This window comes from Macaca mulatta, chromosome 5 (genome assembly GCF_049350105.2).
Source record: "Macaca mulatta isolate MMU2019108-1 chromosome 5, T2T-MMU8v2.0, whole genome shotgun sequence".
In the NCBI taxonomy this organism is placed as follows: domain Eukaryota; kingdom Metazoa; phylum Chordata; class Mammalia; order Primates; family Cercopithecidae; genus Macaca; species Macaca mulatta.
Genome location: NC_133410.1, coordinates 97,445,037 through 97,470,419, shown reverse-complemented (window position 1 = coordinate 97,470,419; position 25,383 = coordinate 97,445,037). Strand labels below are relative to the sequence as shown.

At 40.5% G+C, this 25,383-nt stretch overlaps 1 protein-coding gene across 15 annotated transcripts in view; it reads left to right on the top strand.

The window, feature by feature from the left end:
- The window catches only part of ABCG2 (ATP binding cassette subfamily G member 2), a 141,039-nt gene that overhangs the window by 85,549 nt on the left and 30,107 nt on the right, over positions 1 to 25,383 (top strand). For 12 of the 15 annotated variants that reach the window (XM_015138720.3, XM_078001419.1, XM_015138722.3 and 9 more), the window contains 5 exon segments: positions 8,204 to 8,425; positions 13,795 to 13,854; positions 14,512 to 14,626; positions 15,205 to 15,357; positions 23,840 to 23,997. In XM_015138720.3, the coding sequence (XP_014994206.2) occupies positions 8,223 to 8,425; positions 13,795 to 13,854; positions 14,512 to 14,626; positions 15,205 to 15,357; positions 23,840 to 23,997 (689 nt within the window). In that variant the 5' untranslated portion in view covers positions 8,204 to 8,222. 15 annotated transcript variants of the gene reach the window in all.

Below are 25,383 nucleotides of genomic sequence, written 5' to 3'. Positions count from 1 at the left end.
CTAATTTTTGTATATTTAATAGAGATGGGGTTTCATCATATCGTCCAGACTGCTCTCCAAACTCCAGGCCTCAAACAGTCCACCCACCTCAGCCTCCCAAAGTGCTGGGATTACAGGCGTGAGCCACCATTTCTGGCCCACCCTTCCTCTTTTGCTTTTATTTTTTTTTCTCCATAGCACTGTTGACTGACATTTTTCGTATGTAACCTCACTGTTGTTTTGTTTTGTTCACTCCTGTAAGTCCAGTGCCTGTCAGATAAAAGAAGCCTAGTAAATATTGAATTATTATTATTATTTGAGACAGAGTTTAGCTCTTGTTGCCCAGACTGGAGTGCAATGGTGTGATCTCAGCTCACCGCAACCTCTGCCTCCCGGGTTCAAGCCATTGTCCTGCCTCAGCCTCCCGAGCAGCTGGGGTTACAGGCATAAACTACAATGCCCAGCTAATTTTGTATTTTTAGTAGAGACAGAGTTTCTCCATGTTGGTCAGGCTGGTTAAATGAATTCTTTTAGTTTTCTTTTTTACTTTCTTTCTTCTTTCTTTCTTTCCCTCCCTCCCTTCCTTCCTTCTCTTTCTCATCTCATGGGAATAGAGAGTCTCTGTTAACAAGAGCCTCTGATAACTGGAGAGAGCAAGCTGAAAAGATGGGAGTGAGGAGAGTGTCCTTATTCACAGTGACAAGGTGGGAGAATGCCTGGCTAATGTAGCAGGGAGGTCAGGATCATTCAGGGAGCGGTCAAGGGACAGGGAGGTCAAGGGGAAAGATCTTTATGGATTTTGAAACTTATTACAGCCACCAAGATATTAGACTTTAAAACTGTATATGATATTTTATGTCCATTGATGCCACTCTGAATACAGCTCACACTTGGATGCTCAAGTGAATGTGGGTCTCTAGCGAAGGGTACTGGAAAATGCCACCCCAAAATATGCCTGAACTGAAATTCTGTGTTGGACAACCAGCTATCACCAGGCTCTGCAGGCTTTTCACCTTTACCCCTGGGTCTTCTCACTATTTCGCTACATAGATGGAGTACGTTCTTTCGACTGTCTTTGGGCAACTTGTCTGGTTTTGGGATTTTTAGCTAAAGTTCTCTTTGTAAAATCTATTCCAGTTAATTAATTATGCAAAAGGCACAGGGGTTTATCTTTGCTTCTTTGCGCTTGAAATAATTCTTTCCTGTACTTGGCATTTGGCTTATTTTGAGCTAAAGGCCGTTGAGAACCCCTGGATCCTTGAAAAGTTCTACCTCACCCTAACTGCCAAAAAAGTATAAATTTATTGTATTATAAGGGAAATGTACATTTATAAATAAAATTCCCATTTGTAAAGGCGTCTCTCCAAGATAGCCCTTTTCACCCGAGAGGGACTTAACTGCATACCAAGACAGCCCCTATTTACCATACCTTTCCTCCCCATCTCTTCCCTTCCCTTGCCGTGACTCGTCCCCAGAAACCTTAAACCCCTTTTTCTTTAGCCTGAAATTTGTATGTAAGTCTTAATCGCCGGGCGTGGTGGCTCACGTCTGTCATCTCAGCACTTTGGGAGGCCGAGGCAGGTGGATCACCTGAGGTCAGGAGTTCAAGACCAGCCTGACCAATGTGGTGAAACCCCATCTCTACTAAAAATACAAAAATTAGCCGGGTGTGGTGGCGGGCGCCTCTAATTCCAGCTACTTGGGAGGCTGAGGCAGGAGAATTGCTTGAATCTGGGAGGCAGAGGTTACAGTGAGCCAAGGTCGCACCACTGCACTCCGTCCTGGGCATCAGAGTGAGACTCTGTCTCAAAAAAAAAAAAAAAAAAAAAAGTCTCAATCATCTGGACTTGTCCTAGAGTCTGATTTGTTTATGAAACTTCCACACTTGCTTGTGTAAGGAAACTTTTTTTTTTTTTGGTCATATTAACCTGTCTTTTGCCAGTTTAATTTCTAGGGCCCCAGCTAGAGAACCCACACGGGAGATGGAGAAGGAATTTTTCTTCTCTAAAGTAATATTTAAGAAAACCTAACAGCAATACATTGTTGCAAACTGAAGACCCAAGGAGGGTGGGCAGGTTTGTCATCCATGAGAGTCTTGGTTGTGGTTCTGATTTAACAAAAGTTCATCCCTCTCAAAGCCTTAACCTTTGATGTCCCCTCTGTCATTGCCTCTCTTATCCAAACATGGCTCCCCAGGGTTTTTGCAGTTACCTCCCCGCTAGTTCTTGCTTCCACACTTGCCTCTCCCTTCTGTTATTCTCCACACAACGAAGTGTTCCTTTATTTATTTATTTACTGAGACAGAGCCTTGCTCTGTTGCCCAGGCTGGAGTGCAGCAGCACGATCTTGGCTCACTGCAACCTCTGCCTCCTGAACTCAAGCGATTCTCCTGCCTCAGCCTCCCGAGTAGCTGGGATCACAAACGCACACCACCATGCCTGGCTAATTTTTGTATTTTTAGTAGAGACGGGGTTTCACCACGTTGGCCAGGCTGGTCTCGAACTCCTGACCTCAAGTAATCTGCTCACCTCAGCTGTCCAAAAGGCTGAGATTACAGGCGAGAGCCACCACACCTGGCCCAGCCCAGAATGTTCCTTTATACACATCATTAGTGTCGTGAGCCTTTCTTGATTAAAAGGACTCAGTGGCTTCTCACTGAGCCCTTCTGTGATGGGGTTTCTTCCTGTCTGTCAGGAATCACGCTGCATTCTCCAGATCACTGTGCTGCCATAATGTGGGGTCCTAGAGCACCTAGCCAGTTTAACTCTGAAACCACCATGCAAGGAGGCTTTGGGCCTGAATAGAATCAACACAGGACCTCTCAGGACAAATCTGTCAAATTGGAGATAACATGAAAGCCCGTGCGTCAACCTTTTAAAGGCAATAAAGCACCATAATATCTTTTAAAGACAAGGTATAATTTATGTAAGTTAAACTTCAGATTTTGTGTTCCTTTTCCTTTCCACTGCTAAGTTTGTCGCAATCGCCTGACAGTGATTTGACTGCTCAGGATTGTTATCTTTTGAGATTAACCTCAGTAAACAGTTTAAAGAGGTATGTAATTTATGCAGCATGCCCTATGGCTATGAGGTAAGAGTGCATCTTCCTATACTAGTGTCATTTTAGGGGGAAAAAAAAAGGAAGAGTAGAGTCTGGAATTAACTTGAGGCTATTGTGGCTTCTACCAACATATGCGGTAGTTCCAGCTGGGCAGGTGGCAGGCTGAAGACTTTAGGCTCTACCTGTGTACTTTTTTTTTTTTTTTTCCTATTCTCAGTTTTCATTCTATGTAAATGCTGTTTTAAGTTGCGCAGTTTGAGCTTTCTAATTGTAAAGAGTCGTCTATGCAATTAAGAGTTTGATAAAGAGTAAAAAAAAATTGAGAAATATGGTATCTTTAATGCAGATTATCATTTTTATAAGAGAGTACCAGCATATATTGAAGACAAATGGTTAAACTTCTCAAAAAAGTAAAAATGCGCCGGGCGCAGTGGCTCACACCTGTAATCCCAGTGCTTTGGGAGGCTGAGGCGGGCAGATCACCTGAGGTCAGGAGTTTGAAACCAGGCTTGACTGCCATGGTGAAACTCCATCTCTACTAAAAATACAAAAATTAGCTGCGCGTCATGGCATCCGCCTGTAATCCCAGCTACTAGGGAGACTGAGGCAGGAGAATCACTTGAACCCGGGAGGCGGAAGTTGCAGTGAGCTGAGATCATGCCATTGCACTCCAGCCTGCGCAACAAGAATGAAACTCCATCTCAAAAAAAAAAAAATAAAAAAAATAAAAACATGGCCTTGCTAGTTAGAAAGCAACAAGAGAGGCAAGGTATGAATAATATAGGTAGACCAGCAGGAAAGGGACAGCAGAGCTGGGGAAAGAATCTCCATATGCAAAGCCTTTCTGTCTTGTTTGAAAGGCCTTTTCGAGTTGGCTAAAATGCATAATCAGGCCAAATAACATGAATCGGCTGGGATCAGGTAAAGTGTAAAGCCATTTGGAGGCTTCCTTTTACTTAAGATCTTGGCAGGGGTCTAGGACACAGAAAGAGGAAAAAAACTGGATTAGCATTAGCTGGTACTCCGCAAATAAGGAAACAGCAACAGGTGGGAGGTTGATTTTTGTTGTAGGGACATCTCGTCGTGTGATGGGGTATTTTCCTTGATATAAAAAGATGATGCTAATCCAATGAGACCAGGACACATGACCAGAAAGCTTCTGACCATGGGGAAGGACTGGTGTTTGCTTAAAGGTGGTTGTTACTTTTAGAGAGTTCCCTAAACCCAAAATACCATATTAATTAGAGACTGGGCACTTTGAGATGAGTCTGGTGCTGAGTTTTGGTATATTTTCTTTATTTAATCCTTACTGTATTTTTTTTCTTAGAGTAAGTGTATTGCTCCATATTGGTGTTAGAATTATAGTTTGTTTGGTTTTTTTTCCTTTGTTTTTGATGTAACGTGCGTCAGCTTGATGGTGTGCCTTGGTTATACCTGTCTAATCACTTGGTTTGTGACTCATGAATGACTAAGGCCCCGCATCTCCCTGAGGAAGATTGTTAGAATCCTGGCCAGGAATGAAACAGCTCCTGAGTAATGTGAATTACACATTTAATCCTATCACAATAAAGGCAAACTCTTTCTCTGCACGCACTTCTAAGATTGTGATTGTATTTATAAGTGTTACTCTCTGTCTTGTATGGGCATGGGTGATCACTCTTTCTTGGGTACTTTAGCTCTAGTTGTTGCCTTTTATTTGTGGAAACCTTACAAAAGTGTCTTTAAAATTTCCATCTTGAGTCAGTGAGCTATTTAAATTCAAGCAATAAGTTATTTAATACTCTTAAGAAGTCTTTAGAGAAGGTTAGAAAATGTCCTCAGTGGCTGAATGAACATCAAATGGGGATGACAGTAGGAAAAGTGATTGCTAGTGTTGGAATTGGTGTATTTTGGTTTCTGAATATATGGGGAGATGGTTTAAAACCTTCTTAAAGTAAAGGTGTGAAGTCCATACATTGCAGTTGTCTCTAGAGATCCCTGGGGAATTGGTTCCAAGACTCCCCTCGGACACCTAGATCCACATATGCTCAAGTTCCTGATATAAAGTGGCATAGTATTTGCATATAACATACATGCTTTGTTCCATATACTTTAAATCATCTCTAGATTACTTATAATACCTAATACAATGTAAATGTTATGGCAATAGTTGTGATACTGTATTGTATAGGAAATAATGATGAAAAAAATTCTGTACATGTTCTGTACAGACACAGCCATCCATTTATATTTATTTTTAAATATTAATTTTTTTTAAGATGGGATCTTACTCTGTCACCCAGGCTGGAGTGCAGTGGCGTGATCTCGGCTCACTGAAATCTCCACCTCCTGGGCTCAAGTGATCCTCCTGCCTCAGCCTCCCGAGTAGCTGAAAATATGGGTGTGCACCACCATACCTGGCTAATTTTTTGTATTTTTTATAGAGATGGGGTTTCACCATGTTGTGCAGGCTGGTCTCGAACTCCTGCGTTCAAGTGATCTGCCTGCCTTGACCTCCCAAAGTGCTGGGATTACAGGCGTGAACCACCACACCTGGCTTATTTTTAAATATTTTCGATTTGCGATTGGTTGAATCCTCAGATGCAGAACTCAAGGACAGGGCTGCTGACTGTACTTGCGCCTTCTCTTTCAATGCTTCAAGAGAATAGAATTTTGGCTAATTATTGCCATTCGTGTGTTCACAGATTGAAACGCAGCCATGTACCTTGAATTTGCTGGATGTCAGTCTTTAAATGGTTTTTACTTTTCCAGGCTCCAAATGAAGAGACTTGTAAATATGATATGTTTCTGGATTACAGAAGCAGTTCTTAGGAGATAACTTTGGTTTTTGGCAGTTTTATTATGATATGCCTAGATTTGTTTTTTTTTTTTGTATTTATCCTCTTCGGCGTTCCTAGAATTTCTTCAGTCTATGGCTTGATAGCTTTGTCAGTTTTGGAAAATACTGGCCAGTGTTTCTTCAAATACTGATTCTAAGTACACATTTTGCTACATTTTCTCTCCTCTCTCAGGTCTCCGGTTATGCTTATGACAGACCTTTTTCATCTTATCCCATATGTTTGTTATGCTCTTTTATGTAGTTCTCATTCTTTTTAATTAGGAGGTTTTTCCCCCTTTCATGGTAATAATTTTCATCATTCATAGTTTTTATCCTGGATGTTTTCTGTATACTAGTCTTCCAGTTCACTAAATTCTCTTTCCTAATTTGTGTCTAAATTAGGAAAGCTGCTGTTAAACTCATCTGTCAAATTCTTAATTTTCATTTGTTTTTGTAGATCTTGGTTCCTTGGTGAGAGTCTGTCTTGTAATTTTCTTAAACACGTCAATCTTTTGTTTTAATGTCAATGTCTGTTAACTCCAGTCTAGATTACTTGTGGGTCTCTTTCCATTTTCTCATTTCTGGAACATCAGGTTCTGTTTTTTGGCATGCCTGGCAATTTAAAAAATTTTTTTCATTATTTTTAAACTTATGATTCGTGAATCAGGCAGCCCTCAGAATCATAGCAGATTCAGAGAGATTCCCGATGCCTGGCAATTTTTTATTGAAAATCTGGATATCTTCTTAGAGAGTGGATTTAACCTTCTTCTAAAAGTCTGAGCAGATCGTCTTGATTGAGTAGAGGCTGGTTTTTTGATTTGTCCATATTCCCAAAGCATAATGCTTCTGGAGTCTCTTTCCAGGGCTCCTCCTCTGCTAGGCACTTAACTCCAACAAAATTTTGTCTCCCTAGTGCTGACAGATGACAGACTGCTGAAATATCTGCCCAGAAATAGTAGTGACTTCAGTAAGCAGACTCATTTCTTTTAGCAGCTTCTTCCTGCTTGGTTTGTCTGAGATGTGCCCCAGGTGTGTACAATTTTTGTGTGCAAATACCCACCTCAAGAGGAAAGGGCACGCAGAATGCAGAGTTTGTTTCAGTGCTTCAGTCCCTCCATTCCATGATTTTGGTTCCTCATGTCCTGGCCGCTTTGGTTGCTTTTATCAGACAGAACTCTTCAACATTTCTTCTTACTTTTTTTTGTCTACTTTTGTCGTTGTGGTTAGGAGGACTGTTTGTTTGGAACAGCAACTCCATCATAATCAGAGAGAAATTTTGTCATGGATTACTTTGACTTTTAAAAATTAAAACTACATTTATTGAAGTTAACACTTCAAACCTGTTTCACAAGCTGTTAAGCTCATCTTAAGGTCTTACTCTAATCTTTTTTGAGGCCTTTTGTAATTTGTTTAATGAAATATTTCACATTTTATTTATATATTTAATATTCTTTTTTGTTTTAAATTTTTACTTAACTTTTGGTTTGACTTACTTAATGATTTTCGTACCTAACTTTAAATCTTCCTAGAATTTAAATATGTTTGTTAATTAAGGAAATGATTATGTAATTGCAAACAGTTTTGTAGTTTACCTTCTTTGCTGATTGACGGTGCATAACAACTTACGACATAAAGTCTGGAGCTATAAATTCAGAGAAATGTCTCCTGTTTCTGACTGCTTGACTAAGCCCCTTTTGATAATAATGATGCTATAAACTCTGCAATTAAAAAGAAAAAGAGGTTCTTTTTTTTTTCCTTTGTTTTTGAGATAGAGTCTCGCTCTATTGCCCAGGCTGGAGTGTAGTGGTGCGATCTCTGCTCACCACAACCTCTGCCTCCCTGGTTCAAGCCATTCTCCTGCCTCAGCCCCCTGAGTAGCTGGGATTACAGGCTCACGCCACTACACCTGGCTAATTTTTATATTATTAGTAGAGACAGGGTTTCATCATGTTGGCCAGGCTGGCCTTGAAAAAAAAATACAGAGGTTCTGATGATGATCATGTAGTCTGTCCCTGCACTTGACTTACATGCTTTTCAAGCCAGACAATTCTAGCCCTCATCCATCCTTTTCCTGCTTTATCAGTTTTTAGTAATTTTCATACTCTTCCTATTTACTTATTAGGAGCCATTTGACATCTAATTGGAGTTTATGCATTCCAAGTTGTGCCTGTCTTCCCATTTATATTTTTAGGATGTTCTTATCACAGTGGCATAGGCTGTTCGTTGGAAATGAAGCTACTCATTGCCACTCATTTAAAAATTGACTTGTTTTAAATGTATTGTCACCTAGTGTTTGCAATCTCATTTATCTGGACTATCAACTTACTGTTGCTTTTCTGTCTACAGAAAGATAAAAACTCTCCAGATGTCTTCCAGTAATGTCGAAGTTTTTATCCCAATGTCACAAGAAAACACCAATGGCTTCCCCACGACAACTTCCAATGACCGGAAGGCATTTACTGAAGGAGCTGTGTTAAGTTTTCATAACATCTGCTATCGAGTAAAAGTGAAGAGTGGCTTTCTACCTGGTCGAAAACCAGTTGAGAAAGAAATACTATCGAATATCAAGTATGTACATGAACTTGTAAAAAGACAGCTTTTTAATTTACCTACAGTGAACCTCACAGGTTTTGCATATTTCCAAGAAAGTGGCTATGAACATTTTTGTAAAAGTCTTTGCACAGATATACAGACATATGCTTTCATTTGTTTTGGCTAAACTAGGAGTGAAATAATTGGGTCACATTTAGGTATATGTGTAACTCTCAAAGTAACTGCCAGAGTTAAAAAAAAAAAAAAAAAGTACCACATGTGGCTGGGTTCGCTGGCTCATGCCTGTAATCCCAGCACTTTGGGAAGCCGAGGCAGGTGGATCATGAAGTCAAGAGATCGAGAACATCCTGGCCAACATGGTGAAACCCTGTCTCTACTGAAAATACAAAAAATTAGCTGGGCATGGTGGCGTGTGTTTGTAATCCCAGCTACTTGGGAGGCTGAGGCAGGAGTATGGCTTGAATCTGGGAGATCAAGGCTGCAGTGGGTGATGATTGTCCCACTGTACAAATGGGTGGCAAAGTGAGAGCCTATCTCAAAAGAAAAAAAAAAGCATACTTTGTGAAGGTATTTTTATTTTGCTTATCTTATCTTTTAAAGCTAGTAGATTAATAACTTGATGCAATAGAAGTCTCATCTGCTCGAGGCGTCACACCTTTTTTTTTTTTTTTTTTTTGAGATGGAGTCTCACTCTGTCACCCAGGCTAGAGTGCAGCAGCACAATCCCAGCTCACTGCAACCTCCACCTCCCAGGTTCAAGTGATTCTCCTGCCTCAGCCTTCTGAGTAGCTGGGATTACAGGTGTGTGCCACCACGCCCAGCTAATTTTTGTATTTTTAGTAGAGATGGGGTTTCACCATGTTGGCCAGGCTGGTCTCGAACTCTTGACTTCGTGATCCCCCCACCTCGGCCTCCCAAAGTTCTGGGATTACAGATGTGAGCTGAGCCACCATGCCCAGCCACGCATTTTTTTATGGTCAAATGGCATGTATTTCAGCAACAGATGAGTTCATCTTCACTGCGTGAATAGAACTGTGTTCCTTCCCAAGCTCATAAAAATGCAGTCAGATCTTGCAGTTCTTTCACGTTTTAGTTGAAAGGTCATCAAAGGTTGGTGTTTTTGCTGCTGGCATTTCCTGTTTAAGTATCCGTGAGAAAGGTCATGCCTTTTTTGGCTGTAGTATTTCCAGTCTTTCTTCTATCTGCTGGCTCCAACTCTAAATACAGTTTCTGGGGGTAGATGAAGGGCTGCTGTCACTTACCTTATTTTTGATTTGTGTTTGATAGCAGCATCACCATTCAGATAGTCAATTACATTCTAAAAAAGCTGATGAGAGTTTTGATTTTGGTTTTTCCTCTGGACATTTTGTAATTTCCCTTCTAGAACTAAGTCACTACAACCTGATTTCCTCTGTGGGAGGAAGAAGATAAAACAATCTGACCATGAGAATTTAAAAAGTTGTGATTCTTCTGTCTTAGGAAAAATCTTTCTCTTATGCTTGTTTGTCTCCATACCCAGCATTTGAGCTTTCCCTCACCAACGCTGAAGATCTTATGGAAAAAAGTTATTCATTCCCATAGATATGTGGATGTCCTGTTATTTTAAGATAAATTCATTATACTCTTGGACAATTTTTAATTAATAACATATTTTGAAATGATTTCAAATTTATTTATTTATTTTTTAGAGATGGGGTCTTGCTGTGTCACCTAGGCTGGAGTGTGGTGGTGCAATCATAGCTCACTATAAGCTCAGACTCCTGGGCTCAAGTGGTTCTCCGGCCTCAGCCTCTGGAGTAGCTAGATACCACAATGCCTGGCTAATTAAAAAAATTTTTTTGTTGTGGAGATGGGGTCTTTCTACATTGCCCAGGCTGGTCTTGAACTCCTGGGCTCAAGTGATCCTCCCACCTTGGCCTCCCAAAGCACTGGGATTATAAGCATGAGCCACTGCACCTGGCCTGATGTGAAATTTAAACCTTGCAGGAACATAACCCTTTTCATTCAGGTTCTCGCCAACATTTCACTGCATTTGTTCTCATCACTTTGTCTTTTCATGTTCCCATGGTCATTAGTGTTTTTTCTGAACCGTGTGAGTGCAGGCTGTCCACATGGTGCTTCCTTCTCCCTAATTCTTCCAGTGTGTGTGTTCCTGAAATAAGGACCCTCTCCTGTATGACCACTCAGACATTGTCCAGGAGCAGCCAAGGGGAAATGTAGCCTTGTAAGGAAGGTTTTGGTAGGTCCTCAGGGCCTTGGGTCAACCATGCCTCTCCCATATTTGACTGCCCACCATATCCTGTCTCTTCAGTCTCGTTCAACATGGTATTTTCTTATCTCATCCTACCCCTGGTGATGTTAAAATTGATCACCTGGTCATGTTGATGTCTGTCAAACTTGGCTATAATGTCACCTTTCCCCTTGGTAATTGATTAGTGTTATGAGGGGAGATAAGCTGACATTATTCCTGAACTCCATTCTACATTAAACTTCAGCTTCAGTCCCCACTGGATGGCTCCTGCCTGAATCAGCCACCACTATCATAGTTGCTAAACAGTGATTTTCTATTTTCATTATCTCTTAGTTTGTTTTACTGAAAGGAGAAACCTTCATCTGTCACCAGTATAGAGTCATGGATTTGTATTTTATTCAATTAATGCATTATTATGTTTTACCTTCATACTCTTATTGTTCCTGATTTGGTCAGTGGGAGATCTTTCAAGGTGGGTTCTTCCCTCCCTCCGTCTCTCATTCTTTGGATATATCTCCTCATTCTTTTTTTATTTTATTATTTTATTTTATTTTATTTTATTTTATTTTTTTGAGACGGAATTTTGCTCTTATTGCCCAGGCTGGAGTGTAATGGCGTGATCTTGGCTCACTGCAACCTCCAGCTCCCTGGTTCAAGCGATTCTCCTGCCTCAGCCTCCTAAGTAGCTGGGTTTACAGGTGCCCACCACCATGCCCAGCTAATTTTTTGTATTTTAGTAGAGACAGGGTTTCATCATATTGGCCAGACTGGTCTCAAACTCCTGACCTCAGGTGATCCACCCTCCTTGGCCTCCCAAAATGTAGGGATTACGAGCGTGAGCCACCACGCCCGGCCTCTTTTTGTAATTAAACAAATTTTATTAGAGACAAGGACTTACTTTGTTGCCCAGGCTGGAGTGCAGTGGCATGATCATAGCTTACTGCAACCTCAATCCCTTGGGCTCAAGTGATCCTGTCACCTCAGCCTCCTGAGTAGCTGGGACCACCAGCACATACCACCACTTCCAGCTAACTTTTAAGTTTTTTGTAGAGATAGGGTTTCACTATGTTGCCCAGGCACATCTCAAACTCGTGAGCTCAAATGTTCCTCCCACCTTGCCTCGTTCTTTGAATATTTACTTGGCATGGCAAGCAATTCCAGACTCACTGTGTACTTACCCTGCCTCAGACCTAGTATCAGCTGTTGATTTTTATGGAGGAGATATTTACAAAACCAAAATCTGGGTGTTTAAAATGCTCATTGCTATTGGGATGTCATTGCTTCTAGGTTTTCTCAGTGGAGTGAGACCTAGAGAATATATATATAATGCATATATGTCTACACACATGTGCATACACATACATGCATAACTTTAAAAAAAATTACCTCCCATGTGCAGGCGCATACAGATCTGGCCAAAGCAGGTGGGAGAGGAGCCTGGGGAGCAGTGGTGACCATTCCCACAGCACCCTGGGAGTTTCCATCTTTATCTTTCTGTGGCTGTCTTTGTATATGGATTAAAACCTATGGCTTCTCATTAATATCTCCAATTCTGATCTGAACCCTCAAGATTCTGTCTATATTTCCATGTTTGTAAAATCTCAAAAAGTCAAAAATCTAGCTCTAACTCACTAGAGAGGGTGGGAGATTGTTTATATTATGGAATAAGAAAATCAGCAAGTACATTAAGGATGTACTTCCTGATTTTTCTATTCCATAATATAAACAATCTCCCATCCTCTGGCTATCTCTTCTTAACATTTTTTTTTTTTTTTTTGAGACGGAGTCTTGCTCTGTTGCCCAGGCTGGAGTGCAGCTCGGCTCACTGCAACCTCCACCTCCTGGGTTCAAGTGATTCTCCTGCCTCAGCCTCCCGAGTAGCTGGGATTACAGGTGCCTGCTGCCATGCCTGGCTAATTTCTGTATTTTTAGTAGAGATGAGGTTTTGCCATGTTGGCCAGGCTGGTCTAGAACTCCTGATCTCAAGTGATCCACCTGCCTCGGCCTCCCAAAGTGCTGGGATTACAGGCGTGAGCCACCACGCCTGGCTGAATTCTCCTTTCTCCAGTTCCTTATCTACTTATCATTCTACTTGGTATCTTTAGGATAAAATCAAACTATTTGCCATCTTCTTGGGTCTCAGCACAGTCAACAGTGCCATAATTTTTTCCACCTTCCTACTCTGTCTGAATATTCACTCCCCCAGACATCCACTTTGTTTGAAACGTTTTTATGTCTGTACCACGTCTTCATATTCTTAAAGGATACCCCTACCAAAGTGATGTCTTCTTCTAAACTTGGAGTTTTCCAGTGTATTTATCTGACTCTTAACAAGGAAGAAAATGATATATCTTGAGGATATATCTTTTACTTTTCTAAGTGGATTAAGGCTTTTTTTTTCTTTCGGTCATGTTTTCTTTTTATCCTGAAGTGCTTTATCCTAGCCTCGATTTCTACTTAGATGTTTCTTGGACTGATTAGATTTTAGCAGTGAGAATACTTCTACCAGTATTCCACAAATTAGCGACTTATTAATTGTGTAGAATTTTACTAGGTAGCAAATGAGATCACTTGAAGATACAGTACTGATAATCAAACGGTACTCAGAACATGCCATGTATTTCACACTGTGTTAAGAGCAGTAAGTGTAACAGGGATGTTTCATAAGAATCTGTTAGTTATTTCAAGGAGCGTTGAATGTTGAATATCATCTTCCAGAAAATATAAATGGGTTAGAGAATAAGTGAAAGGAATTTAGAGGAATCTATGCCATTTTTCTTGTAGGACTTGACCAGTGATTAACATCCATTGTATATTACACATCAAATCAACAATCTTTTTTTTTTTTTTTAAAGTAGAGACAGTGTCTCCCTATGTTGCCTAGACAGGTCTTAAACTCCTGGCCTCAGGCAATCCTTCTGCTTTGGTTTCCTAAAGTGCTGGGATTACAGGCCTGAGCCACCATGCATGGCCTGTTTTTTGTTTGTTGGTTTGTTTTCTTTAAGAGTTGGTTTGCGCTTGTTTTCTGTTTGTAATTTCATCAGCCTTCATTGAGTATATTCAGTGCAGACCCTAAATCAATAGAACCTGATCTAAAGTGGAATAGTAAATCAGTCTGTTTTTGTGTTTGCAGTGGGATCATGAAACCTGGCCTCAATGCCATTCTGGGACCCACAGGTGGAGGCAAATCTTCGTGAGTATAAGAGAGTATAAGTAAGCTTTTTCTGTGCACTTTTAATGTGCTTTTAAAATCCACTTTTCTGTGTGTGTGACCAGGTGTTTATTGAGCATTTGCAATGCATGTCAGGTCTGGTTCTAGGTGCTGTGGATAACTGTAGTTGTGTGGTTTTGTCCCAAGGACCAGGTAGTCTTATTAGGTTAGCTTTACTAATAGGACTTGATAAGGTGATTGACATGTAGCAGTTGACCATGTTATCAGCTAATAGGGAGGAAAAAGAATGGGAGAATGTTAAAAGTAGGGAAAGGGAGCAGAAGATGTAAGTAAAGGCATGAGTCTTAGATAAAAGAACACATTGCCTGTGTTGGCACCTCCAAGGTCAGACAGCTGGGAGGGCCATTTGGGAGATCTGTACTTGATCAGCCAATAGTGTCTTGCTTTATGTTTTGGGGCTTTATTGTAATGTACAATGAAAAGAGAAAGATGAGAATTTTTAAAAGCATAATTTTAGTTAAACCATAGAATTTCTTGACCAGTTAGTTTTCTAACTAAAGCAGAATTTGGATTCAAAGTAGCCATGGAATATATAGCCTGTGTTGGAGGGAAAAAAACCCACAACATATATATGCTCTTATAGGTTATTAGACCCACAACGTATACGTCCTCTTATAGGTTATTAGATGTCTTAGCTGCAAGGAAAGATCCAAGTGGATTGTCTGGAGATGTTCTGATAAATGGAGCACTGCGACCTACCAATTTCAAATGTAATTCAGGTTACGTGGTACAAGTAAGTATTAGTGGGTTTGCATTTTCTGTTTCCTCTGTTTCTATATGGGTAAGTGCTTTGGCTGATAGTTCAGTGTGCTTCCAGTTGATTATGTGACATGTTCCTAGAACTGACTTCCTTTACAGCAGCTTTTCTTAATTTCGCATAGACACTTATGTGAAAAGGCAGGGAGAATCTGGAATATGGCCCTTGTAAGGACAGTGATACCAATTCTCGTTTTTCTATCATTTCTAAAAGATACTACTGTTATCCTTTTTTTGCCTTTCCTTCATCTTTCTTTTCCCCTAGCTTAGAAAGATATTTTAGCAAATCCTTGTATGAAGCAATCTGGAAGTGTCTGCTGGTAGTTAACATAATTACTTGCATTCTATTTGGGTGTACAGATAGGGGGTGAAAATGATTATAGCAGGCTTTGCAGACATCTATGGGGTTAACTGTCATTTGCAGAACTGCAGGTTCATCATTAGTTAGAACTTTACCTTAGTTATGTTATTTTTGTGGATTATGTTACATATACTAAACAGTCGTGGTCTTAGAAAAGACTCATTATGTCTCATTAAAATGCTATTTGTCTTAAGGATGATGTCGTGATGGGCACTCTGACCGTGAGAGAAAACTTACAGTTCTCAGCAGCTCTTCGGCTTCCAACAACTATGACGAATCATGAAAAAAACGAACGGATTAACAGGGTCATTCAAGAGTTGGGTCTGGATAAAGTGGCAGACTCCAAGGTAATGTGGAAAAACTGAAAGCACCGTGATCAGCATAAATAGGACCTCCCCGTGTGGATAAAACGACTCTGATTCAGAGGTTTCCTGTAATGTGTATGGTCAAAAGTGATTGCTTTCCGTAACAATGAGAAAAGCAGCTTGTTACATAATATGAATATGGAAATTAACCTGGAAAAAAATCTTCACAGTGTTTGAATTGTGCACCTGAAGTGATGTGGTGTTGTATGTGAAAGTGTTCCTCACCTGCCCTTTCCTTATGCTCCTCCCCCACCTTATGGCTTAAGTCATGTCTCATTCCATATCTGCACTAACTTTTCTTCTTCCTCTTTTAATCTTCCTCCTTTCAGTCACTCTTCCTCCAAGGGAATTTGTTCCATTGCTATTGAGGTGTATTTCTGGGATTGATAAGTGATGAGAGTCCAAGGATTCTTGCTCTGTATCAGCAGTCCCCAACGTTTTTGGCACCAGGGACTGGTTTTGTAGAAGACAGTTTTTCTATGGACCAGGGTAGGGGGGATGGTTTTGGGATAATTCAAGTGTATTACATTTATTGTACGCTTTATTTCTATTATTATTTCATTGTAATATACAATGAAATAATTATACAACTCATCATAATACAGAATCGGGGGAGCCCTGAGCTGGCTTTCTTGCAACTAGATGGTCCCATTTGGGGGTGATGGGAAACAGTCATCAGGCATTAGATTCTCATAAGGAGCACACAGTTTAGATCCCTTGCACGTGCAGTTCACAATAGGGTTTGTGCTCCTATGAGAATCTAATGCCTCCACTGACCTGACCGGTGGAGCTCAGGCAGTAATGCAAGCATTGAGGAGCCGCTGTAAATACGGATGAAGCTTTGCTTGCTCACCTGCTGTGCATACTGGTTCCCCAGGAGTTGGGGACCCCTGCTCTATATATTTCAGTTCGCTGTAATTTGGCTTCCAAAATTATATTTGGTCAAATTAGGATTTATTTCTCATTTGTGTAGTGTGGTTTTTTTATAGCCTTTCTTTTGATGGTTTTGTCTCTCATTCCCTCCCTCCTTCTCTGCCTCTTTTTCTTCTGCCAGATGTTTACAGACTTTTGTATGCTAAGCTGTCTTTTAGGTTCTAGAGATACAATTGTGGGCAAGAGAGACAAAGTAACACCTCCTCTTGTGGGTTGGAAAGGATCGTGAAGAAAAAAAATGAAACGAATGAATGAACTTTACAATTGATTAATAGGTATGGAAGATTTGCTGAGAAGACATTTGAAGCTTTGGGTGAAAATGAGCTTTTTGCATTGTAATGCCTGTAACATAATCCCCTGTGGTATCCCTTACTTAGAAGCAATGAAGAATGAGATGTGCTAATGGTCTATACTTCATATTATGCTTTCTGACAATATTTTCTGTTCAGGGTGTTTTACTGTATTTTGTTTGGAAGAGTAACTCTGAGATGCCACCATCACCACTTATTTCCACTTTATGGGTTTTCTTTGCTTCGGTTTTGTTTATTTATTTGATTTTATCTTTCCAGTAAGGCGGTTTATTCCACTCTGTTCTTTACCTTCAGGCAGCCATTGCCCTATGTTGCTTGTTAGGATTTCTAGGGAAAACAGACTGTGAAGGCACAGCTATTGACTTCCTAGTTTATTTATCTAAATGACTGAAGCAATACATTTAAAATATTTACTTTTTATGAAATTTTAAACATAACAAATGTAGAGTGAATTGTCTGATTACTATAGTAATTATATGGTTATAGTATAATTAATATAATAATAAAACTATTAATATCATTTACATAGATTTCCCAGTTATTAACCTTAGGTATATGGGGTCAGTTTGGGAAGCCTCATGGTAATTAAAAAGGTATTAATACGGTATGAGAGAAAGTGAACTTTCCTAGCTACGGAGCCCATGCTTTTACTGTAAGTCCACCTGGACACTGGGAGGGGAGAGAGTGTTAGAAGGCTAATACATTATAGTTGCTTTCACATTTTCTTCTCCTGACTTTATCTCCCTTTTTAGACTGTGATTTCACCATGTCACCTATCTTTTAGCGTTCTGAACTTCAAACTAAATATTTGACTCGGTAAGGAACAAACTGTTAACAGCAGGTGCTTTTTTTTGGTAAATTTTATCTTTTATTAAAGTTCTGGGATACATGTGTAGAACCTGCAGGTTTGTTATATAGGTATACATGTGCCATGGTGGTTTGCTGCACCTATCAATCCATCATCTACATTAGGTGTTTCTCCTAATGCTATCCTTTCCCTAGCCCCCGACACCCCAACAGGCCCCAGTGTGTGATGTTCCTCTCCCTGTGTCCATGTGTTCTCATTGTTCAACTCCCACTTATGAGTGAGAACATGTGGTGGTTGGTTTTCTGTTCCTGTGTTGGTTTGCTGAGAATGATGGTTTCCAGCTTCATCCATGTCCCTGCAAAGGACATGAACTCATTCTTTTTTATGGCTGCATAGTATTCCATGGTGTATATATGCCACATTTTCTTTATCCAGTCTATCATTGTGGGCATTTGGGTTGGTTCCAAGTCTTTGCTATTGTGAACAGTGCTACAATAAATATATGTGTGCCTGTGTCTTTATAGTTGAATGATTTATAATCCTTTGGGTATATACCCAGTAATGGGATTGCTGGGTCAAATGGTGTTTCTGGTTCTAGATCCTTGAGGAATCGCCACACTGTCTTACACAATGGTTCAACTAATTTACACTCCTACTAACAGTGTAAAAGCATTCTTATTTCTCCTCATCCTCTCCAGCATCTGTTGTTTCCTGACTTTTTAATGATCTCTTTTCTAACTGGCGTGTGATAGTATCTCATTGTGGTTTTGATTTGCAGTTCTCTAATGACCAGTGATGATGAACTTTGTTTCATATGTTTGTTGGCTACATAAATGTCTTCTTTTGAGAGGTGTCTATTCATATCCTTTGCCCAGTTTTTGATGGGGTTATGTTTTTCTTGTAAATTTGTTTAAGGTCTTTGTAGTTTCTGGATATTAGCCCTTTGTCAGATGGATAGATTGCAAAAATTTTCTCCCATTCTGTAGGTTGCCTGTTCACTCTGAAGATAGGTTTCTTTTTTTTTTCTTTTCTTTTTTCTTTTTTTTTGTGCCGTGCAGAAGCTCTTTAGTTTAATTAGATCCCATCTGTCAATTTTGGCTTTTGTTGCAGTTGCCTTCAGTGTTTTAGTCATGAAGTCTTTGCCCGTGCCTGTGTCCTGAATGGTATTGCCTAGGTTTTCTTCTAGGGTTTTTACAGTCTTAGGTCTTACATTTAAGTCTTTAATCCATCTTAAGTTAATTTTTGTATAAGGTGTAAAGAAGGGTCCAGTTTCAGTTTTCTGCATATGGCTAGCCAGTTTTCCCAGCACCATTTATTAAATATGGAATCCTTTCCCCATTGCTTGTTTTTGTCAGGGATGTCAAAGATCAGATGGTTGTAGATGTGTGGCATTATTTCTGAGGCCTCTGTTCTATTCCATTGGTCTATATATCTGTTTTGGTACCAGTACCATGCTGTTTTGGTTACTGTAGTCTTGTAGTATAGTTTAAAGTCAGGTAGCGTGATGCCTCCAGCTTTGTTCTTTTTGCGTAGGATAGTCTTGGCTATATGGGCTTTTTTTTGGTTCCATATGAAATTTAAAGTAGTTTTTTCTAATTCTGTGAGGAAAGTCAATGGTAGCTTGATGGGGATAACATTGAATCTATGTATTACTTTGGACAGTATGGCCATTCTCATGATATTGATTCTTCCTATCCGTGAGCATGAAATGTTTTTCCATTTGTTTGTGTCCTCTCTTACTTCCTTTAGCAGTGATTTGTAGTTCTCCTTGAAGAGGTTCTTCACATCTTTTGTAAGTTGTATTCCTAGATATTTTATTCTCTTTGTAGCAATTGTAAATGGAAGTTCATGATTTGGCTATTATTGGTGTATAGGAATGCTTGTGATTTTTGCACATTGATTTTGTATCCTGAGACTTTGCTGAAGTTGTTTATCAGCTTAAGGAGATTTTGGGCTGAGACAAAGGGCTTATCTAAGTATACAATCATATCATCTGCAAACAGAGACAATTTGACTTCCACTCTTCCCATTTGAATACGCTTTATTTCTTTCTCTTGCCTGATTGCCCTGGCCAGAACTTCCAATATTATGTTGAATAGGAGTGGAGAGAGAGGGCGTCCTTTTCTTGTGCAGGTTTTCAAAGGGAATGCTTCTAGCTTTTGCCCATTCAGTGTGATGTTGGCTGTGGGTTTGTCATAAATAGCTCTTATTATTTTGAGATCCATTCCATCAATACCTAGTTTATTGAGAGATTTTAGCATGAAGGGGTGTTGAATTTTATCAAAGGCCTTACTGCATCTTTTGAGACAATCATGTGGTTTTCATCGTTTGTTCTATTGTGTGATGGATTATGTTTATTATGTTCAACCAGTCTTGCATCCCAGGGATGAAACCAACTTGATTGTGGTAGGTAAGGTTTTTGATGTGCTACTGGATTTGGTTTGCCAGTAGTTTGTTGAGGATATTTGCATTGATGTTCATCAGGGATATCGGCCTGAAATTTTCTTTTTTTGTGTGTCTCTGCCAGGTTTTGGTGTTAGAATGATGCTGGCCTCATAAAATGAGTTAGGGAGGAGTCCCTCTTTTTCTATTGTTTGGAATAGTTCAGAAGGAATAGTACCAACTCCTCTTTGTACTTGTGGTAGAAATCGGCTGTGAATCCATCTGGTCCTGGATTTTTTTGGTTGGTAGGCTATTAATTACTGCCTCAATTTCAGAACTTGCTATTGGTCTATTCATGGATTCAACTTCTTCCTTGATTAGTCTTGGGAGGGTATATGTGTCCAGGAAAATCCATTTCTTCTAGATTTTCTAGTTTATTTGCATAGAGGTGTTTATAGTATTCTCTGATGGTAGTTTTTATTTCTGTGGGATCAGTGATTATATCCCCTTTTTCATTATTTAATGTATCTATTTGATTCTTCTCTCTTCTTTATTAGTCTAGCTTGTGCTCTATCTATTCTGTTAAACTTTTCAAAAAACCAGCCCCTGGATTCATTGATTTTTTTGAAGGTTTTTTTCCTGTCTCTATCTCCTTCAGTTCTTCTCTGATCTTGGTTATTTCTTGTCTTCTGCTAGCTTTTGAACTTGTTTGCTCTTGTTTCTCTAGTTCTTTTAATTGTGATGTTAGGGTGTCGATTTTAGATCTTTCCCACTTTCTCCTGTGGGCATTTAGTGCTATAAATTTCCCTCTAAACACTGCTTTAGTTATGTCCCAGAGATTCTAGTATGTTGTGTCTTTGTTCTCATTGGTTTCAAAGAATTTATTTATTTCTGCCTTCATTTTGTTATTTACCCAGTAGTTGTTCAGGAGCAGGTTGTTCAGTTTCCATGTAGTTGTGTGGTTTTGAGTGAGGTTTTTTTGGTGTTTGTTTGTTTGTAGGTGTCTATTAGGTTCACTTGGTCCAGAGCTGAGTTCAAGTCCTGAATATCCTTGTTAATTTTCTGTCTTGATGATCTGTCTAATATTGACAGTGGGGTGTTAAAGTTTCCCACTATTATTGTGTGGGAGTCTAAGTCTCTTTGTAGGTCTCTAAGGACTTGCTTTATGAATCTGCATGCTCCTGTATTGGGTGCATATGGATTTAGGATAGTTAGCTCTTCTTGTTGCACTGATCTCTTTACCATTAGGTAATGCCCTTCTTTGTCTTTTTTGATCTTTGTTGCTTTAAAGTCTTTTACCAGAGACTGGGTTTACAACCTCTGCTTTTTTTTGCTTTGCATTTGCTTGGTAGATCTTCTTCCATCTCTTTATTTTGAGCCTATGTGTGTGTTTCATATGAGATGGGTCTCCTGAATACAGCACACTGATGGGTCTTGACTCTTTATCCAATTTGCTAGTCTGTGTCTTTTAACTGGGGTATTTAGCTCATTTACCTTTAAGGTTAATATTGTTATGTGTGAATTTGATCTTGTCATTATGATTCTCGTCATTATGATCCTGTGAATATGATATTAGCTGGTTATTTTGCTCATTAGTTGATGCAGTTTCTTCATAGTGTTGATGGTTTTTACAACTTGGTATGTTTTTGCAGTCACTGGTACCAGTTTTTCCTTTCCATATTTAGTGCTTCCTTGAGGAGCTCTTTTGAGGCAGGCCTGGTGGTGACAAAATCCCTCAGCCCTTGCTTGTCTGTAAAGGAATTTATTTCTCCTTCGCTTATGAAGCTTAGTTTGGCTGGATATGAAATTCTGGGTGAAAAATTCTTTTCTTTAAGAATTTTGAATATTGGTCCCCACTCTTTTCTGACTTACAGGGTTTCTGCAGAGAGATCTGTTGTTAGTCTGACAGGCTGTCCTTTGTGGGTAACCCAACCTTTCTTTCTGGCTGCCCTTCATATATTTTCCTTCATTTCAACCTTTGTGAGTCTGACGATTATGTGTCTTGGGGTTGCTCTTCTTGAGGAGTATCTTTGTGGTGGTCTCTGTATTTCCTGAATTAGAATGTTGGCCCATCTTGCTTGGTTGGGGAAGTTCTTCTGGATAATATCCTGAAGAGTGTTTTCCAACTTGGTTCCATTCTCCCTGTCACTTTCAGGTAACCAATCAAACGTAGGTTTTGTCTTGTCATATAGTCCCATATTTCTTGGAGGCTTTGTTTGTTCGTTTTCATTCTTTTTTCTCTAAGTCTTCATGCTTTGTTTCATTAAGTTGATCTTCAGTCTCTGATATCCTTTCTTCCACTTGATCGATTTGGCTATTGATACTTGTGTTTGCTTCACGAAGTTCTTGTGCTGTGTTTTTCAGCTTCATCAGGTCATTTATGTTCCTCTCTAAACTGGTTATTCTAGTTAGCAATTCCTCTATCTTGTTTTCAATGTTCTTAGCTTCCTTCCATTGGGTTAGAACATGAACATGCTCCTTTAGCTCAGAGGAGTTTGTTATTACCCACCTTCTGATGCCTACTTCTGTCTATTCATCAAACTCATTCTCCATCCAGTTTTGTTCCCTTGCTGGCGAGGAGTTGTGATCCTTTGGAGGAGAAGAGGCATTCTGGTTTTTGAAATTTTCCGCCTTTTTGCATAGGTTTTTCCTCATCTTCATTGATTTATCTAACTTTGGTCTTTGATGCTGGTGACCTTTGGATGGGATTTTAGTGTGGACATCCTTTTTGTTGATGTTGATGCTATTCCTTTCTGTTTGTTAGTTTTCCTTCTAACAGGCCCCTCTGCTGCAGGTCTGCTGGAGTTTGCTGCGGGTCCACTCCAGACCCTGTTTGCCGGGTTATCACCAGCAGAGGTTGTAGAACAGCAAAGATTGCTGCCTGTTTTTTCCTCTGGAAGCATTGTTCCCAGAGGGGCACTCACCAGTTGCCAGCCGGAGCTCTCCTGTATGAAGTGTCTGTCGACCCCTGCTGGGAGGTGTCTCCCAATCAGGAGGCACAGGGGTCAAGGATCCACTTGAGGAGGCAGTCTGTTCCTTAGCAGAGGTCTAGCACTGTGCTGGGAGATTCACTGCTCTCTTTAGAGCCGGCAGGAACGTTTAAATCTGCTGAAGCTGTGCCGGCAGCCTCCTGCTCTGTCCCAGGGAGGTGGGAGTTTTATCTATGTGCTCCTGACTGGGGCTGCTGCCTTTCAGAGGTGCCCTGGCTAGAGAGGAGGGATCTAGAGAGGCAGTCTGGCTATACAGTGGCTTTGCTGAGCTGTGGTCGGCTCCACCCAGTTCAAATTTCCTGGGGGCTTTGTTTACACTGTGAGGGCCTACTCAAGCCTCAGTAATGGTGGACGCCCCTCCCCCTACCAAGCTCAAGCATCCCAGGTTGACTTTAGACTGCTGTGCTGGCAGTTAGAATTTCAAGCCAGTGGATCTTAGCTTGCTGGTCTCTGTGGGGCTGGGATCCACTGAGCTAGACTAGACCACTTGGCTCCCTGGCTTCAGCCCCCTTTCCAGGGCAGTCAACAGTTTTGTCTCGCTGGCATTCCAGGCGCCACTGGGGTATGAAAAAAAACTCCTGCAGCTATCGGTGTCTGCCCAAATGGCCGCCCAGTTTTGTGGTTGAAACTCAGGACCCTGGTGGCGTAGGCACCCATGGGAATCTCCTGGTCTGCGGGTTGTGAATATCATGGGAAAAGAGCAGTGTCTGGGCTGGAATACACCATCCCTCATGGCACAGTCCCTCACGGTTTTCCTTGACTAGAGGAGGTACTTCCCCGACCCCTTGCGCTTCTATGCCTCACCCAAGGAGGTGCTTTGTAATCAGGCTTAGTTACTGACCAGCTGTGACCTGAACCTAAGTTTACTCATCTGATAAAAGAGATACCTACTTTATCTACCAGGTATCCACTTACTTGCTGTTCAGAATAAATGAACTTAATGAGATAAAGTGTCTCTTACAGGACTGGCACATGTTAGGAGCTCACCAAACGGTAGTGACTGGTTGTTATCATTGACAATTATAATATTTGTGATTTAGGTTGGAACTCAATTTATCCGTGGTGTGTCTGGAGGAGAAAGAAAAAGGACTAGTATAGGAATGGAGCTTATCACTGATCCTTCCATCTTGTTCTTGGACGAGCCTACAACAGGCTTAGACTCAAGCACAGCAAATGCTGTCCTTTTGCTCCTGAAAAGGTAAATGCTATGGGAACATTATCTTTAGTTAATATCTTATCACTACTATGTCCCAGATATTCTTGGTGCAGGGGGTTCAGAAATGATCAAAACAATTTCTTCCTCTTCTGTTGGAGGGAAAGTCAGTTGACAAGTGAAAAGCATTATCAAGAAAAACAAAGCAGGTAAGAGTGTAGGGAAGGATGGCTGTGGTGAGGGTGGGGGCAGGGTTGGGCCTGTTTTGTGCTCTCTTTAGCTTCTTAACACCAACAGACACACACATACACATTTTGTCTATCTCTCTGCTCTATAACACTGAACATTTTGTAGTTTTCTGAGTAGACCTTTTTATTTCACATCTTTTTCATCTTATTCTTCCACCTTCAGTGCTTTTTCTTCTTAACTTTCTCCTGTTGGGCCTTTTTTACTCTGTTTATATCATCTTCAGACTGGGTTGTGAGTCTCCCATTTTGCTTACAAGGAATCCTTAGCTTCTTCTGTTTCATATTGTACTGAAATTGTTGACCTACTAGCCTGATCCTCTTTGAGGCAAAATGTCTTTGTATACATGCTAGCATACAGTAGGTTCTTAGAAAATGTTAAAATTGAAATGATTCTTCACATAAAATATTTGGAATAGTAACAGTTTCTAACAGTGATTTTGGCCCTTCTTGTACCTGTGTATTGTTATTATAATTATTACAAATATTATTACAATTCAAGGTGAGATTTGGGTGGGGACACATATCATTCTACCCCGGTCCCTCCCTCCCAAATCTCATGTCCTCACATTTTGAAACCAATCATGCCTTCTCAAGAGTCTCCCAAAGTCTTAATTCATTTCAGCTTTAACTCAAAAGTTCACGATCTAAAGTTTCATCTGAGACAGGGTAAGTTCTGTCCACCTATGAGCCTGTAAAATCAAAAGCAAGTTAGTAACTTCCTAGATACAATAGGAGTACAGGCATTGGGTAAATACATCTGTTCCAGATGGGAGAAATTGGCCAAAATGAAGGGGCTACAGGTCCCATGTAAGTCCGAAATACAAAGGGGCAGTCAAATCTTAAAGCTCTGAAATTATCTTCTTTGATTCCACATCTCACATCCAAGTCACACTGATGCAAGAGGTGGGCTGCCAGGGCCTTGGGAGGCTCTGGCCTTGTGGATTTTCAGGGTACAGCCCCTCGTGTGGCTGCTTTCACAGGCTGATATTGAGTGTCTGTGGCTTTTCCAGATGCACAGTGCAAGCTGTTGGTGGATCTACCATTCTGGGGTCTTAAGCTATGATGGCCCTCTTCTCACTACTCCACTAGGCAGTGCCCCACTGGGGGCCCTGTGTAGGGGCTCCCACCCCACATTTCCCATCTGCACTGCCCTAGCAGAGGTTCTCCATGAGGGCTCCATCCC